The 17,860-nt window shown below is 45.1% G+C and overlaps 1 protein-coding gene across 1 annotated transcript in view; it reads left to right on the top strand.

Moving 5' to 3' along the window:
- dgkh (diacylglycerol kinase, eta) overlaps nucleotides 1-17,860 on the top strand; it is a 675,016-nt gene that overhangs the window by 602,033 nt on the left and 55,123 nt on the right. Inside the window, 3 exon segments of the mRNA XM_078559610.1 lie at nucleotides 76-242; nucleotides 1,379-1,484; nucleotides 17,142-17,234. Coding sequence (XP_078415736.1) covers nucleotides 76-242; nucleotides 1,379-1,484; nucleotides 17,142-17,234 — 366 coding nt within the window.

Raw genomic sequence — 17,860 nt, 5'->3', positions numbered from 1 at the left:
CCACGAGATGCCCCTCTCTTGAAAATCTTGGCTAATATGGTCAATTCTACAGCTTTCATTATTGACCTTGTACAGGCATTTGAGAGTACTCTGAAATCCTGGGAAGACAAACTCCGGTACGACTCCTGCAGGCCAGCTCTTCGGCCTCACTTGTACCCACAGCAGTCAGTAGACCTGGCTACAGAGGAGGAGGCCACCCAGCTCCAGCTCTGTGCTCAAGCAGCTGAAGAATTAATCACAAGGTGGGTCACACTTTCTCATTTTGGTGGGTCCACGTGGGATGTTGCAGGACAGTGCGCAAGAGAGACTTGCAAAAGTCTGAAAGGCCTAACTGTGTGTGTCTGTGTATGTGTGTGTGTCTGTCTGCCTGTATGTGTGGGCGGTGGTGGGGGTTGTAGGGGGGACCTTTTGAAAGAAACCATGAAAAGGTAAAATGGGTAAAGTTGAGGAGCAAGTCTGGTGAGGCAGGAGGGTGGGGTTGAGAGCCATAAATGGTAAATTCTTCATAGGATAAATGTACCAATGACACTTTCTCAGCCCACTGTATTTTGGGATGACTTTTTAAAAAAAAAATTCTTCCATGGGATGTGAGCATCACTGGCAAGGCCAGCATTTGCTCCCCATCGCTAACTGCCCGCCTCTTCGAGAGCAATCAAGGATAGGCAACAAATGCTGGCCTTGCCAGTGATGCTCACACCCCACCACAGCAGTTGGGGAGTTTAAAGTTAGTTAATTAAATAATTCTGGAAGAAAAAGTTTGAATCAGTAATGGTGCCCATGAAACCACCAAATAGTTGTAAAAACCCAAATGGTTCATTTAGGCAAGTAAATCTGCCATTCTTATCTGACCTGGTCTAAATGTAACCCCAGACCCTCAGCATTGTGATTGTCTCTCTGGTGGTGCCCAGGGCAATCGCAGAGATCCCTGTTGTTCTTTGAAAATGTTCACCTAAGCACAGAGACTGGACCTCGGTTTAATCTCTCATCCAAATGATGGTACTGTCAACTCCCTCAGTCCTGTGCTGATGTGTCAGCCTAGGTTATTTGCTGAAGTATCTGGAGTGGTGCTTACAGCTATGACCTTACAACACAGGGACAACAGAGTGCAACTTATCATCTTCCTCAGTGTGCAAAGTCAGTTCTTTTAACACATTATAACAGCGGGAAAATAACGGCAAGTAGGCAATAACCTTCACTTGTGCTCCCACTTTGTCAATCTTAATAATGTTGCATGTGTAAAAGTTAAGTTTTATTGATAAAAAGCTTAGTAAAGTCACAGGGAATTGATTTCTGGTTGGAAGATGGATGCACATGTTCTATTATTCCACTAGCTGCAGTTATTGTATTGTTGAGGTCTTCTTTCCTTAATGGCTTTCAGAATCTGCGAAGCGGCCAAAATCCACAGCCTTCTGGAGCAAGAACTGGCTCACGCTGTTAATGCAAGCTCACATGCACTAAACAAAACCCATCCAAAGTTCCCAGAGGTAAGGAGTGTGACAGAGTAGCAGTTCTGTGGTCATTGTATACAACTGAATCCATGCACATAAACTGATTGATTGTTTTGTGATTTGGTAACATGCTTTACCGCTTTTGAACCTGAATTAAGATTAGTCCCACCCTTTGAGAAATGAAAATGCATTCGATTTAAACTCGTGATCCGCGTAACTAAAGGGAATAAACTGATAAATGTCATGGACTAGCTAACTTTTTATTTAAAATATTTCAAAAATGGCACTGCTCAGAGATAAAAATAAGGTAAAAATAATTGCCTCTCTCTTCCTTTTAGTTCTACCTGCTTGTTTCTTACTCTGATTATTTCTCTCTTTCCTTGATTCTCTCTTGCACTATTGTTGACCATCTCTGCCCATACTACTCTCACAAATCTTTTCTTTTGCCATCTCTCTACTCATCATTCTTTCTTTCCCCAATGATCTACAACAAATATGCGCTGATTTTCCCTTTCAAATTAAACTTGTGATTCACTTAGCGTATCCCTGGCAGAAGTTGTGAACATTGCTCTAAATGTTGCTTTTCAATGACCTGCACACACACATGGGCATTACAGCGGTCGGCTTTTTATTCTACAGCTGCTACAAGGATGGATGTAGGGAATTCATCTCTAAAGAAAGCAGACCTGCCTCGCATCCCTCCTCAGATACCCCCTCAAAAAAAGAGAGAGACTGAAGGTGTGCCACCTTTTAAAATGTGGCTGCAACAACTGTGCAGAAATTGATGGCAATGCTGATTTGTATCACCACTGATAATGTATCGCAGATTTAACAGGCAGCAAAAGACCAGCTGGTCCACCAAGCCTGCCCCTCACAACACTGACACCAGGAGCATGGTGATAGATGTGCCTGTCTACCACCAATCCCAAGGAATCTAAAGGCCAATTGCGGGGGAAAAAAAATGTGGATTCCCTCTCCAACCCCCTTAGGATATCAAAGCTAGTCCAGGACATTAGACTGTGGGAAATTCCTCTCTAACCCCTGGGCAGTCACTCTGGCCTGGATAATGCTGTGTAGTACCGACCTCTTGTGTGGGGTAATTCCCATCCCAGCCAGAAACATCCATTTGAGAGAATTCCTTAAATTTATTTGCCATTACACCTGCAATTTATCAAAGATCTCCTTTTCTGTGAATCTCTTAGTTGTTCCAATATTTGTTTTTGTTTATTGTGTGTGATTTTTTTTTCTTGTGAACAGCCTTCGTTAACCCGTAGAAACCTAATTTGTAATTAGACATTTCTGAGCAGCCATTTTGGTTTAGTTTTGCCACTTTTTATTTATTCTTGCATGGGATGTGGGCTTCGCTGGCTGGACCAGCATTTATTGCCCACCCCTAGTTGCCCTTGAGAAGGGGGTGGTGAGCTGCCTTCTTGAACCACTGCAGTCCAGGTGGTGTAGGTACACCCACAGTGCTGTTAGGGAGAGAGTTCCAGGATTTTGACCCAGCGACAGTGAAGGAACGGCGATATATTTCCAAGTCAGAATGATGGGTGGCTTGGAGGGGAACTTCCAGGTGGTGGTGTTACCATGTGTCTGCTGCCCTTGTCCTTCTAGATGGTGGAAGTCACGGGTTTGGAAGTTGCTGTCAAAAAGGTTTATGCCCTGTTAGTAACCTTGAGACATACATTGCTTCTTACTGCGTGATAATAAAAAGAAGCAATGTTAGAAAACAACCTATTTATTCTCAGTATCAACTTCCCTGTTGTGTAGAGTTGAGGAGTGAACTCCTAAGTCATTAACCAGTTTATTGAATTAGCCCTCCTGAAGTCAACCAATATTAATCTGATTAAATCTAATTATGCTACTCTGATGTTACCCCACAGGAGGTCTGATATGACTGCGGCATAAGTTCTAAAAAGTAGGTTAAGAACTTGAGAACCCCTAGTCGTGTTGTCACCATGTTGGGCCAGATTTCCCTGTGGGCTTGGGAAAACCCAACCTGCACACTTTTCTACCTTCCCAAAGGCACACCCAACCCATGTGTGTCTTCACATGCCATTTTTGCCTTTTCGCACATGGTTTGAGTTCATAGTACATTTTTGAGCAGCAATGGAGTGAGAGGTGTGTGGGTGCTGAACAGGCTAGTTAAAAGGCCTGTCTCAGTTCTCTAATGCAGCAGCCCAGCTCCCAGCATTGTTTAAAGGCCCTCCAAGCCTCACCACCACCCCATCCCCTCATTCTGCACCATGCCAGCCCAGACCCCCTTAGATTGCCCATGCCACCTCAACCCCCCCCATCTGCCCCACATGCCACCCCATGCCCCTTTGATCACTTATGCCACCTTAATGGCCCCATGTATCATCCATAGTCCATCATTCCAGCATCTACTATGTACAGTCCTCAGGAATCATGCAAAATCAATGGAAATTGTTTTAAAATAATTGGAACAAATTAAACCTGTAACAATCTAATAAAACCCTGAATTCAAATCTACTATCATTAATACTGGAAAGAAAATAAAAAACTTACTCAAATGTTATAAAAAAAGCATTCTTTTAAGTGCCAATTAGGATTGCAAACAAACAAGAAATCATATCAAAGGCATATTCTGTTATTACAGTTTGTTAAAAGTTTCAATTGTTTTTGGGTGAATAGACCATCTGCTGAACTGAAGCAATTATCAGCCAAGCATTCCTTATGGCTACAGCTGTCATAACAAAAGCTTCCAACTACATTGTGTTTTTTTTTTGTTTTGTCAGTTGTAGGCAGAGAGGAGCAGGTACAGAGATTTTTTTTTCAACTTTGAAAAGCAAGTTTTCTTTTAACAGCCAGAGGTGTAAGTTGATTAAAATCACAAAACAAAACATGACAGCACAGGCTAACAGGACATTGCTTTACATTTTTAATGCACTATGGTACTTTCTTCAATGGAAAAACTATTGTAATGCATGTCACTTACACAATGGTGGTCAATATAAGGGTCAACTTACTTCTGCAGGAAGATCCCTATGATGAATCACTGCATTAAAAATACATGTACACTACAATACATCATCTAATAATGACAAGAACTAAGTTCACCGTTTCGTGACCCAGGGCAGAATTTTACGTCCTGCGGGTGGGTGCGCGCCAGACCAGATCGGGAGTAAAATAGTCCGCGATGACATTGGGCGAGCATCCCGACGTCATTGTGCACTCGTGCAATATTTCAGTCGGCAGTGCGCCCACCTTCAATTAAGAGGCCTATTAAAGCCATTAATCTGGCAATTGATTTGTATTTTCACAAATAGGCCGGGTGACCTTTGCATTTTTTAGGAAACCTCAACCACAGGTGGAATGAGGTTTCCAACAGTAATTTTAAAAAAAAATTTAAACGTCAGTTTTAATATGACCCCGTTCATGCCTGAGTCACGTGGGGACATCTTTCCCTTACTTTTAAAATCTTCATTTTTCATTGTAAAATTCTTCACCCTGAGGCAGCCCTGTGTCTTCAGGGAGCTTTCAGCGCACGTTCCGCCGCACATGCGCAGACTTTAGCGCCCTCACTCCTCTTGCTCCCACCCTGGCAGCGCTGAGGCTCTCAGCGCATATTTCACATTGGCTGGCTGTTAATTGGCCAGCCAACGTGAAGTCACAGACAGGGCTCGATGGGGGGTGGTGGGGGGGTGGGTGGATGGCGAACCGTTTCACAGCCGTTCCCGGGCCCGTCCACCCGACAAAGGAAAATCCTGCCCCAGTTCATGCCTCCATTGGAAGATGAAAACCTGGCCTGAGTTAAAAAATCATTAGTGCATCTGTAACTGTCTCGGCTAATTTACAAACCATCCTTGATCAATTTTACACAAGGAAGGTTGAAGTCCCCCCAGATACAGACATGGCCTAATTTTAGTACCATAACAATTTCTGATCAAAGGGCTTTGTTTCCTTGATGTCTGTGTTCTGGAGGCCTGTAAGACATGCCAATTAATAAATTAGACTCATCAGCTTGAATTAATTGTACCCAGATAGATTCATTTGCTGTTGAGGTAACCTCATCATCTCTTACCAGGGTTGATGGTGTGGTGGTAATGTCACTGAGCTAGTAATCCAGACTAATGCTCTGGGGATATGGGTTCAGATCCCACCCTGGCAGCTATTGGCATTTAAATTCAGTTAATAAAATCTGCAGTATAAAGCTAGCCTCAGCAATGGTGACCACAAAACTAACATTGATTGTTGTAAAAACCCATCTGATTCACTGATGTCCTTTAGGGAGGGAAATCTGCCGTCTTTATCCCGGACTCCAGATCCACAACAATTACTTGATTCTTAACTGCTCATTTCAGAGGGCAGTAAGCCAAACAGTTGAGGGGCAGTTAGGGATGAGCAACAAATGCTAGCCTTGCCAGCGATGCCCACATCCCATGAAAGAATAAAGATTTAGTTAGATTATCTTAAATAGATAATAACACTTACAGACTTTGCAGTATATCAAGCAATGTATCTGACAAATCTATGGTGCCCATATTCACCAATGATACAATGGACATACAAACATATGTTGAGGGTCTGTCTGTTAGCAGAAACATGGCTAGTTCCCTTTTGTATTTCTGCTCCTCAGCTATAGAACAGCTGGACATTTCCTTAAAGTGACCTACATTAGACCGGTCAGACACACACTTTTCTATTCTAACTCCAAACTGAATTAGTTTAAATGTAAGTTGCTGTTTTACTTGTTTAAATGCTTCTCAGTGGTCGCCTCACAATTACCAGATGACTTCTGAAACCCTGCAAGATTTGATAGAGGTTGTTCTTCTGAAAGAAAGTTGATCTTTTTGTTGGAAAGTACTGCAGTTATAAATGAAAGGCTTGCATTTACATGGCACTTTTCACAACTACAGGCACCTCAAAGCACTTGACAGCCAATGAAGTACTTTTGAAGTGAAGTCAATGTTGTAATGCAGGAAACACAACAGCTGATTTGTGCACAACAAGATCCCACAAATAACAATGTGATGATGATCAAATAACTTGTTTTGTGATGTTGATTGAGGGATAAATATTGGACAGGGCACCAGGGAGAACTCACCTGGTCTTTGAAAAATAGTGCCACAGGATCTTTTATGTTGCCCGAGATTGCAGACAGGGCCTCGGTGAACCCTTAAGTGCATTGCCGGGCAGAGGGATCTGGGTGTATGGGTCCACAGGTCACTGAAAGTGGCAACGCAGGTGGGTAAGGTGGTCAGAAAGGCATATGGCATGCTTGCCTTCATTGGCAGGGGTATTGAGTATAAAAGCTGGGAAGTCATGCTGCAGCTGTATAGAACCTTGGTTAGGCCACACTTGGAATATTGCGTGCAATTCTGGTCGCCACATTACCAGAAGGATATGGAGGTGTTGGAGAGGGTGCAGAGGAGGTTTACCAGGATGCTGCCTGGTCTGGAGGTTATTAGCTATGAGGAGAGGTTGGAGAAACTCGGATTGTTCTCACTAGAGCGACGGAGATTGAGGGGCGACTTGATAGAAGTTTACAAAATTATGAGTGGCATGGACAGAGTAGATAGTCAGAAGCTTTTTCCCAGGGTGGAAGAGTCAATTATTAGGGGACATAGATTTAAGGTGAGAGGAGAAAACTTTAGAGGAGATGTGCGGGGCAAGTTTTTTACGCAGAGGGTAGTGAGTGTTTGGAATTCGCTGCCAGAGGAGGTGGTGGAAGCAGGTACGATAGTGGTGTTTAAGAGGCAGCTTGACATACATGAATAGGATGGGAATAGAGCGTTACGGACTCCGGAAGTTCAAAATGTTTTAGTTGACGGGCAATATGATCGGCGCAGGCTTGGAGGGCCGAAGGGCCTGTTCCTGTGCTGTACTTTTCTTTGTTCTTGTTCTCAGTTTTATTCTCACCTGAATGGTGAGCTTTTGCATCCTGACCAGGTTCTGGTGCCAAAGGATGTGACTTCCCCTCTCTAAGAAACATCTCCTCATTGAGATGCATACGTTTTCTCTTTTATCCCTTAATGTAGTGACCGATTGTTTTATTTCTGTAAAACCAAAATTTCTAGCCATGACACCATTTGTGCTTACGTGGAATGTAGCTGGAGTTCCAGCTTTTTCACCTTTCATAAGGTTTTCCTACCCTGCAAAGGTAAAAGATCCTCAAGACACCTAGAAAATAAAGAACTGCACAGGACAAGGTTATGGTGTGCTGTCAGCGGCGCACTGCGCACTATTAGTGTGTCGAACAGCGGGGTCATTCTTGACATGAGCACACCATTTTATCAGTCTGTCAGTCTTAGCCCTGGCCTTCTTCCCAGTTGTCCTGGCCTTCTCCTGAGTTTATTCTTTAATGGATCAGTTCAGCCCCAGCTACCTTGCTGAGCTTGAGCCACCTCAGGGTATGTTACTCCGTCACACTCAGTAACTGACTGCTGCATGCTCCCACTGCCTGGGCTAGTCCTGCTGTGAATCATGAACCTCTCCTACTCTCAGGACTGTCTTCTCCTGATCCAGTGGGATATAGCTGCCAACAAGATCATAAGAAATAGGAGCAGGAGCAGACCATTTGGGCCCTTGAGCCTGCAACATCATTCAGTAAGGTCATGGCTGATCTAATTGTGGCCTTAACTCCACTTTCCTGCCTGCCTCCCATAGTTAGATTCATAGAGGTCTACAGCACAGAAAAAGGCCCTTCAGCCCATCAAGTCTGCACCGGTCAAACAAGTACCTAACTATTCTAATCCCATTTTCCAGCACTAGGCCCATAGTCTTGTATGCCATGGCATCACAAGTGCACATCCAAATACTTCTTAAATGTTATGAGGGTTTCCGCCTCTAACACCTTTTTAGGCAGTGAGTTCCAGATTCCCACCACCCTCTGGGTGAAAAAATTCTTATCACACCCCCTCTAAACCTCCTGCCCCTTACCTTAAATCTATGTCCTCTGGTTATTGATCCCTCCACCAAGGAGAAAAGTCCCTTCCTCATAATTTTAGACACCTCAATCATGTCCCCCCTCACTCTCCTCTGCTCCAGGTAAAATAACCCCAGTCTATCCAATCTCTCCTCATAACTAAAACTCTCCAGCCCAGGCAACATCCTGGTAAATTTCCTTTGCACTCTCTCTATTGCAATCACATCCTTCCTATAATGCGGATTCCAGAACTGCACGGAATACTCTAGCTGTGGCCTAACTAGCATTTTATACATTTCCAGCATAACCTCCCTGCTCTTATATCCTATGCCTCGGCTAATAAAGGCAAGTATCCCATAAGCTTTCTTAACCACCTTATCTACCTGTCCCGCTACCTTAAGGGACCGGTGGACATGCACACCAAGGTCCCTTTGATCCTCGGTACTTCCCAGGGCCCTACCATTCATTGTGTATTCCTGTGCCTTGTTTGTCCTGCCCAAGTGCATCACCTCACACTTATCCGGATTAAATTCCATTTGCCACTGATCAGCCCATCTGACCAGCCCGGCTATATCCTCCTGTAATCTAAGGCTATCCTCCGCATTATTTAACACCCCACCAATTTTCGTGTCATCCACGAACTTACTGATCAAAACAAAAAGCTAAAAGCTACTGCGGATGCTGGAAATCCAAAACAAAATAAAAACAGAATTACCTGGAAAAACTCAGCAAGTCTGGCAGCATCGGCGGAGAAGAAATCAGTCAACGTTTCGAGCCCTCATGGCCCTTCAGCAGAACTGAAGCATAGTTTCAACAAGGGAGAAATATAAATTGGTTTAAGGTGGGTGGGGGGGAAGAGACACATTGAGGGTGTGGTGTGAGCAGATAATAATCAAAAGATGTCAGAGACAAAAGGGTCAAAGAGGTGTTGAAGGTGGTGGTCTTTGTCTGAGAAAAGTGCTAATTAAGAATGCAAGACAGGATATTCAAAGTACAGCTCTAGTGGGGGTGGGGTGGAAAGACTAAAGGTTTTAGTTTTAGATTTAAAAATAATGGAAATAGGTGGGGAAAGAAGAATCTATATAAATTATTGAAAAAAAAGGCGGGTGGGGGGGGGAAAGAAACGGGGTGGGGATGGGGGGAGGGGGAGTTTAAGATCTAAAGTTGTTGAATTCAATATTCAGCCCAGAAGGCTGTAAAGTGCCTAGTCGGAAGATGAGGTGCTGTTCCTCCAGTTTGCGTTGGGCTTCACTGGAACAATGCAGCAAGCCAAGGACAGACATGTGGGCAAGAGAACAGGGTGGAGTGTTAAAATGGCAAGCGACAGGGAGGTTTGGGTCTTTCTTGCGGACAGACCGCAGGTGTTCCGCAAAACGGTCGCCCAGTTTGCGTTTGGTCTCTCCAATGTAGAGGAGACCGCATTGGGAGCAACGAATGCAGTAGACTAAGTTAGGGGAAATGCAAGTGAAATGCTGCTTCACTTGAAAGGAGTGTTTGGGCCCTTGGACGGTGAGGAGAGAGGAAGTGAAGGGGCAGGTGTTGCATCTTCTGCGTGGGCATGGGGAGGTGCCATAAGTGGGGGTTGAGGAGTAGGGGGTGATGGAGGAGTGGACCAGGGTGTCCCGGAGGGAACGATCCCTACGGAATGCCGTCAAGGGGGGTGAAGGGAAGATGTGTTTGGTGGTGGCATCATGCTGGAGTTGGCGGAAATGGCGGAGGATGATCCTTTGAATGCGGAGGCTGGTGGGGTGATAAGTGAGGACAAGGGGGACCCTATCATGTTTCTGGGAAGGAGGAGAAGGCGTGAGGGAGGATGCGCGGGATATGGGCCGGACACGGTTGAGGGCCCTGTCAACGACCGTGGATGGAAAACCTCGGTTAAGGAAGAAGGAGGACATGTCCGAGGAGCTGTTTTTGAAGGTAGCGTCATCAGAACAGATGCGACGGAGGCGAAGGAACTGAGAGAATGGGATGGAGTCTTTACAGGAAGCGGGGTGTGAGGAGCTGTAGTCGAGGTAGCTGTGGGAGTCGGTAGGCTTGTAATGGATATTGGTGGACAGTCTATCATCAGAAATTGAGACAGAGAGGTCAAGGAAGGGAAGAGAAGTGTCAGAGATGGACCATGTGAAGATGATGGAGGGGTGGAGATTGGAAGCAAAATTAATAAATTTTTCCAGGTCCCGACGAGAGCATGAAGCAGCACCGAAGTAATCATCGATGTACCGGAGAAAGAGTTGTGGGAGGGGGCCGGAGTAGGACTGGAACAAGGAATGTTCCACATAGCCCATAAAGAGACAGGCATAGCTGGGGCCCATGCGGGTATCCATAGCCACACCTTTTATTTGGAGGAAGTGAGAGGAGTTAAAGGAGAAATTGTTCAGTGTGAGAACAAGTTCAGCCAGACGGAGGAGAGTAGTGGTGGATGGGGATTGTTGGGGCCTCTGTTCAAGGAAGAAGCTAAGGGCCCTCAGACCATCCTGGTGGGGGATGGAGGTGTAGAGGGATTGGACATCCATGGTGAAGAGGAAGCGGTTGGGGCAAGGGAACTGGAAATTGTTGATGTGACGTAAGGTGTCTCTTTATGGGCTATGTGGAACATTCCTTGTTCCAGTCCTACTCCGGCCCCCTCCCACAACTCTTTCTCCGGTACATCGATGATTACTTCGGTGCTGCTTCATGCTCTCGTCGGGACCTGGAAAAATTTATTAATTTTGCTTCCAATCTCCACCCCTCCATCATCTTCACATGGTCCATCTCTGACACTTCTCTTCCCTTCCTTGACCTCTCTGTCTCAATTTCTGATGATAGACTGTCCACCAATATCCATTACAAGCCTACCGACTCCCACAGCTACCTCGACTACAGCTCCTCACACCCCGCTTCCTGTAAAGACTCCATCCCATTCCCTCAGTTCCTTCGCCTCCGTCGCATCTGTTCTGATGACGCTACCTTCAAAAACAGCTCCTCGGACATGTCCTCCTTCTTCCTTAACCGAGGTTTTCCATCCACGGTCGTTGACAGGGCCCTCAACCGTGTCCGGCCCATATCCCGCGCATCCTCCCTCACGCCTTCTCCTCCTTCCCAGAAACATGATAGGGTCCCCCTTGTCCTCACTTATCACCCCACCAGCCTCCGCATTCAAAGGATCATCCTCCGCCATTTCCGCCAACTCCAGCATGATGCCACCACCAAACACATCTTCCCTTCACCCCCCTTGACGGCATTCCGTAGGGATCGTTCCCTCCGGGACACCCTGGTCCACTCCTCCATCACCCCCTACTCCTCAACCCCCACTTATGGCACCTCCCCATGCCCACGCAGAAGATGCAACACCTGCCCCTTCACTTCCTCTCTCCTCACCGTCCAAGGGCCCAAACACTCCTTTCAAGTGAAGCAGCATTTCACTTGCATTTCCCCTAACTTAGTCTACTGCATTCGTTGCTCCCAATGCGGTCTCCTCTACATTGGAGAGACCAAACGCAAACTGGGCGACCGTTTTGCGGAACACCTGCGGTCTGTCCGCAAGAAAGACCCAAACCTCCCTGTCGCTTGCCATTTTAACACTCCACCCTGTTCTCTTGCCCACATGTCTGTCCTTGGCTTGCTGCATTGTTCCAGTGAAGCCCAACGCAAACTGGAGGAACAGCACCTCATCTTCCGACTAGGCACTTTACAGCCTTCTGGGCTGAATATTGAATTCAACAACTTTAGATCTTAAACTCCCCCTCCCCCCATCCCCACCCCGTTTCTTTCCCCCCCCCACCCGCCTTTTTTTTCAATAATTTATATAGATTCTTCTTTCCCCACCTATTTCCATTATTTTTAAATCTAAAACTAAAACCTTTAGTCTTTCCACCCCACCCCCACTAGAGCTGTACTTTGAATATCCTGTCTTGCATTCTTAATTAGCACTTTTCTCAGACAAAGACCACCACCTTCAACACCTCTTTGACCCTTTTGTCTCTGACATCTTTTGATTATTATCTGCTCACACCACACCCTCAATGTGTCTCTTCCCCCCCACCCACCTTAAACCAATTTATATTTCTCCCTTGTTGAAACTATGCTTCAGTTCTGCTGAAGGGCCATGAGGGCTCGAAACGTTGACTGATTTCTTCTCCGCCGATGCTGCCAGACTTGCTGAGTTTTTCCAGGTAATTCTGTTTTAACTTACTGATCAATCCTCCTACATTCAAGTCTAAATTGTTTATAAATACCACAAACATCAAGGGACCCAACACTGAACCTTGTGGAACCCTACTGGACACAGGCATCCAGTCGCAAAAACACCCCTCAACCATCACCCTCTGCTTCCTGCCACTCAGCCAATCCTGGATCCAATTTGCCAAATTGTCTTGGATCCCATGGGCTCTTACCTTCGTTTTCAGTCTCCCATGCGGGACCTTATCTAAAGTCTTGCTGAAGTCCAAGTAGACTATGTCAAATGCATTGCCCTCATCTACACACCTGGTCACCTCTTCGAAAAATTCAATCAAGTTGGTCAGAAATGACCTCCCCTTAACAAAACCATGCTGACTGTCCTTGATCAATCCCTGCCTCTCCAAGTGTAGATTAATTCTGTCCCTCAGAATTGCTTCCAATAGTTTCCCCACCACTGAGGTTAGACTGACTGACTGTAGTTCCCTGGTTTATCCCTTCCTCCCTTCTTGAATAATGGTACCACATTGGCTGTCCTCCAGTCGTCTGGCACCTCTCCTGTGGCCAGAGAGGTATTGAAAATTATTTCCAGCATCCCTGCTATTTCCTCCCTTACCTCACTCAACAGCCTGGGATACATTCCATCCGGGCCTGGAGATTTATCTACTTTTAAGCCAACCAGACCACTTAGAACCTCCTCCCTTTCTATGCTAATTTCTTTAATTATATCATAGTCCTTCTGCCTGATTTCCATACCCATGTCGTCCCTCTCACTTGTGAACACAGACACAAAGTATTCATTTAGAACCCTACCTACGTCTTCCGGCTCCCCACATAAATTACCACTATGGTCCTTAATGGGCCCTAGTCTTTCCCTAGTTATCCTCTTACTCTTAATGTACTTGTAAAATAACTTTGGATTTTCCTTTATTTTACCTGCCAATGTTTTTTCATGCCCCCTTTTTGTTCCCTTAATCTCCTTTTTAAGTTCCCCCCTACACATTCTATACTCCTCTAGGGCTTCCACTGTTTTGAGCCCTCTGTATCTGCCATAAAACCTCCCTTTTTCTCTTCATCCAATCCTGTATACCCCTCGACATCCAGGCTTTCCTGGATTTTTTGGTCCCACCCTTTGTCTTTACTGAAATATGTTGGCCCTGTACTCTCCCTATTTCGTTCTTGAATGAGTCCCACTGCTCTGACCCAGAACTCTTGATTCCCTTGATGATCAAAACTCTGTCTAACTCAGACTTGAATATATTCAATGATCCAGCCTTCACTGCTGTCTGGGAAGAGCATTTAGGAGACCCCTTATTTTTAAATTGTGCATTCCAGGTCCTAACCACTCGATTGACCCTATCTCCACCACATTCTCAGACAGTGCATTCCAGATCCTAACCCCTCGATTGACCCTGTATCCACCACAATCTCGGGCAGTGCATTCCAGATCCTAACCACTCGCTGCGTGATAAAGTTTCTCCTCATGTCGCCATTGCTTCTTTTGCCAACTACCTTAAACCGGTGTCCTCTGGTTCTCGATCCTTCCACCAATGGGAACATTTTCCCCCTATCTACTCTGTCCAGACCCCTCATGATTTTGAATACCTCTATCAAATCTCCTCTCAGTCTTCTCTTCTCCAAGGAGATTAGTCCCAACTTCTCCAATGTATCTTCATAACTGAAGTTCCTCATCTCTGGAACCGTTGTCATGAATCTTTTCTGCACTAGCGCTCTCTAGTGTCCAGTGTGGTACCCAGAACAGGATGCAGTACTCCAGCTGAGGCCAAACTATGAGTTCTATTCAAATTTAACATAATCTGCTTGCTCTTTAACTCTATGCCCTTATTAATAAAACCTAGGATACTGTATGCTTTATTAACCACTTTCTCAACCTGTCCTGCTATCTTCAATAATTTATCCGCATATACACCCAGATTCCTCTGCTTCTGCGTCCCCTTTAGAATTGTGCCCTTTATTTGTGTCTCTGCATTCTTCCTACCAAAATGAATTATAGAAACATAGAAGTATAGAAACTAGGAACAGGTCATTCGACCCTTGAAACCTGCTCCGCCATTCAGTGTGTTTAAGGCTGATCCTCTATCTCAATGCTGTACTCCAGCTCTCGCTCCCCATACCCCTTGATGCCTTTAGAGTCCAGAAATCTATCTATTCTCTTCTTGAACATATTCAGTGACTTGGCCTCCACAGCCTCCTGTGGTAGAGAATTCCACAGGTTTGCCACCCTCTGAGTGACGAAGATTCTCCTTATCTCAGTCCTAAATGGTCTACCCCGTACCCTGAGATTGTGACCTCTTGTTCTAGACCCTCCAGCCAGAGGAAACATCATCCCTGCATCCAGTCTGTCCATTCTTGTCAGAATTTTATATGTTTCAATGAGTTCTCCTCTCATTCTTCTAAACTCCAGTAAATATAGGCCTAGTTGGCCCAATCGCTCCTCATACGACAAGTTGCCATCCTGGAAATCGATCTGGTGAACCTTTGCTGCACTCTCTCTATGCCAAGTACATCCTTTCTTTTTGTTAAGGAGACCAGAACTGCACACAATACTCCAGGTACGGTCTCACCAAGGCCCTGTACAGCTGCAGTAAGACATCCTTGCTCCTGTAATCAAGTCCCCTCGCAATGAAGGCCAACATACCATTTGCCGCCTTAACTGCTTGCTGCACCTGCATGCTTTCTTTCAGTGATTGGTGTACAAGGACACTCAGGTCCCTTTGTACATCAACATTTCCCAATCTATCACCGTTTAAATAATACTCTGCCATTCTGTTTTTCCTACTGAAGTGGATAACTTCATACTTATCCACGTTATACTGCATCTGCCATGTATTTGCTCACTCACTCAATTTGGACAGTTTGTAAACAGACATCGCCATATAATTGCCTCAACTGTGGCTCAGTTGGTAGCACTTTTGGCTCTGACTCAGAAGGTTGCAGGTTCAGGTCCGACTGCAGGGATTTGAGTGCACAATCCAGGCTGACACTCCAGTGCAACACCAAGGGAGTACTGCACTGTTGGAGGTGCCGTCTCTCAGATGAGTCCGCCCACCACCCCCTGACCACCCAGGTACACGTACAAGATCCCACTGCACTACCTCAAAGAAGAACAGAGGAGCTTCCCCCAGTGTCCCAGCCAACATCAGCCCAACAATACCACCAAAACAGATCATCTAGTCACCATCGCATTGCAGTCTGTGGGAATTTGCTCTGTTTGACTTGGCTGTTCCAGCGAATTGGCAGCTGTGTTTCCTATATTGCAACTTCAAAAGTACTTTACTGGCTGTCAGGGCCTTGGGGAAATTCTGAGTTTAAGAAGGATAATAATAAATGAAGTTATTATTTTTTAAGCTGTTGTTTATGGAGCTCAGGGCTATATTTGATTCAACAGAGAGGAAAGAAAGAGGACTGTGGTTTGTGGGATTAATATATCACTTCATACTTCTCTAAATTAAATTTAATCTGCTACTTGTCCGTACACTCCACCAACTTGTCTATGTTCTTTTGAAATTCTACGCTCTCCCCCTCACAGTTCAGTGCTTCCAGATTTCATATTATTGGCAAATTTGAAATTGTGCCCTGTACAGCAAGATCTGGCTCAAGATATATCAGGAAGAGCAGGAGTCTCAACACTGACCCCTTGGGAACTCACTACGAAACTCCTTCAGTCCAAAAGACATCCATTAGCAACTGCTCCCTGTTTTCTGTCACTCAGCCTATTTGTATCCATGTTGCTGCTGTCCCTTTTATTCCATGTTCCTTCTTGAGGTAAAAGATGTTCACTAATGGCAGCTGTGCAATGCTGTTTAATCAGCTTATTTTCTCCCTCGTTACAAGCTTTTTATACTCATTATTTTGAGTGACAGGTATGCTCAGCGGAGCACTAGCCAGTGATAAGTCATTGATTGATGATTCATGTGGTTTGTAACAAGTGAATTTAATATAATGATTAGCAAGCATTGATATCTTGGGTGCACATACAAGCCTGACTGGTAAATTTACCATAGGGATCTACTGGATTCCTTATTACGCAATGACTTTTGATTTCGGGACTCCTAACTGATCTAGAGAAAAATTTATCAGCAGAGTTGTTTCACTTAAGTCCTAATAATGGCTTTATTTAATTTGAAATATTATTCATTCATTTACAATGGAATGCTGGTCCAACACAGGGTAGAGTTCAGACATTATATCCAATCAGGCTTCTTCGGCCAATGACCTCACCAATGTAAAACCACATCACAATTTCTGTGGCCACAAGCGTGTTCCTTAGGGCATCCTTTACAGTTATTTGTTTGTAACTCCCGGCCTTAAATTATGCCACAAGACCCTTGAAGCTTTCAACAGCCACTGGGATTTCTCCAGGAGTTGGAGGAGCCGGCTCCGCCCGAGCATATTTCCAGAAGGTAGCCAGATGTGGTTTAGAGTAATTAGCAGCAGCCAGGGTGAGCTTGGGACCGCCAGTCACCACTTTCTGCACCAACCTCCGCTCTGCCTCCACAGAGTTATTAGTAGCAAGTCATGTCACCTCCAATTAATTCCTGTCAACACTTATGCAAATGAATAAGCTCCACTTTAATTATACCCAATCAGCTGGCTGGTCTCTTTTTTTTGTTTCCTCCATCCAGAGTCTTACCAGGAACACAGCAATTGAGATTGCCAGTAATGTGAAAGCCTTGCACAATGAGACGGAATCATTGCTTGTTGGAAGAGTTCCTCTGGTAAGGTGGAGCCATCTCTTAATACTGCAGGCAACAGTTACACATGTTATGTCTAACACGGGTGTACCAAGTACTGTAGAGACTTGGGGATACATAAAATGTTTTGGGCAGAAAAGATCAACTAGTCCATCAAGCCTGCTCCACACCATCATGATCAGACACTTCCCCACTCCCTGTTTCCCCTTCCAGCTCCCTCGTGAAGGTGCACAGAGAGTCAGCACCCCAGCTGGCAATGCATTTCACTACTCTCTGTGAAATGAAATGTTCAACAGGTAAATGTTTTTTTTTGTGTTTGTCCTCATTTATTTTCATATTTCTCCAGTTGCCAAGACTTAACAGGTCCCAGTATTCCAATTTTGGATTTATTCACCAATGAGGCAACTGCACTATGCACAGTCCTTTTCCAAGCCCCCATTCCACAAATGGTTAAATAAAAAATATAAGGCAGCCTGAACTGAGTTATCCAGGTCTCGAGGGCCTAATTATCTTGGGCTGGAGGGCTGCATGTAGATTGGCACCAGGACATCAACATATAAATATATGAGAGACAAACAGGTAAAAGTCGCCTGGTCCATTGAGCCTGTCCCATAGAACCACAGAAAGGTTACGGCATAGAAAGAGGCCAT

The sequence above is a fragment of the Cetorhinus maximus genome, chromosome 16 (genome assembly GCF_964194155.1).
Source record: "Cetorhinus maximus chromosome 16, sCetMax3.hap1.1, whole genome shotgun sequence".
Lineage (NCBI taxonomy): Eukaryota > Metazoa > Chordata > Chondrichthyes > Lamniformes > Cetorhinidae > Cetorhinus > Cetorhinus maximus.
Note: the sequence above shows the minus strand (reverse complement) of the source record. Positions and strands in the feature narration are given on the sequence as shown.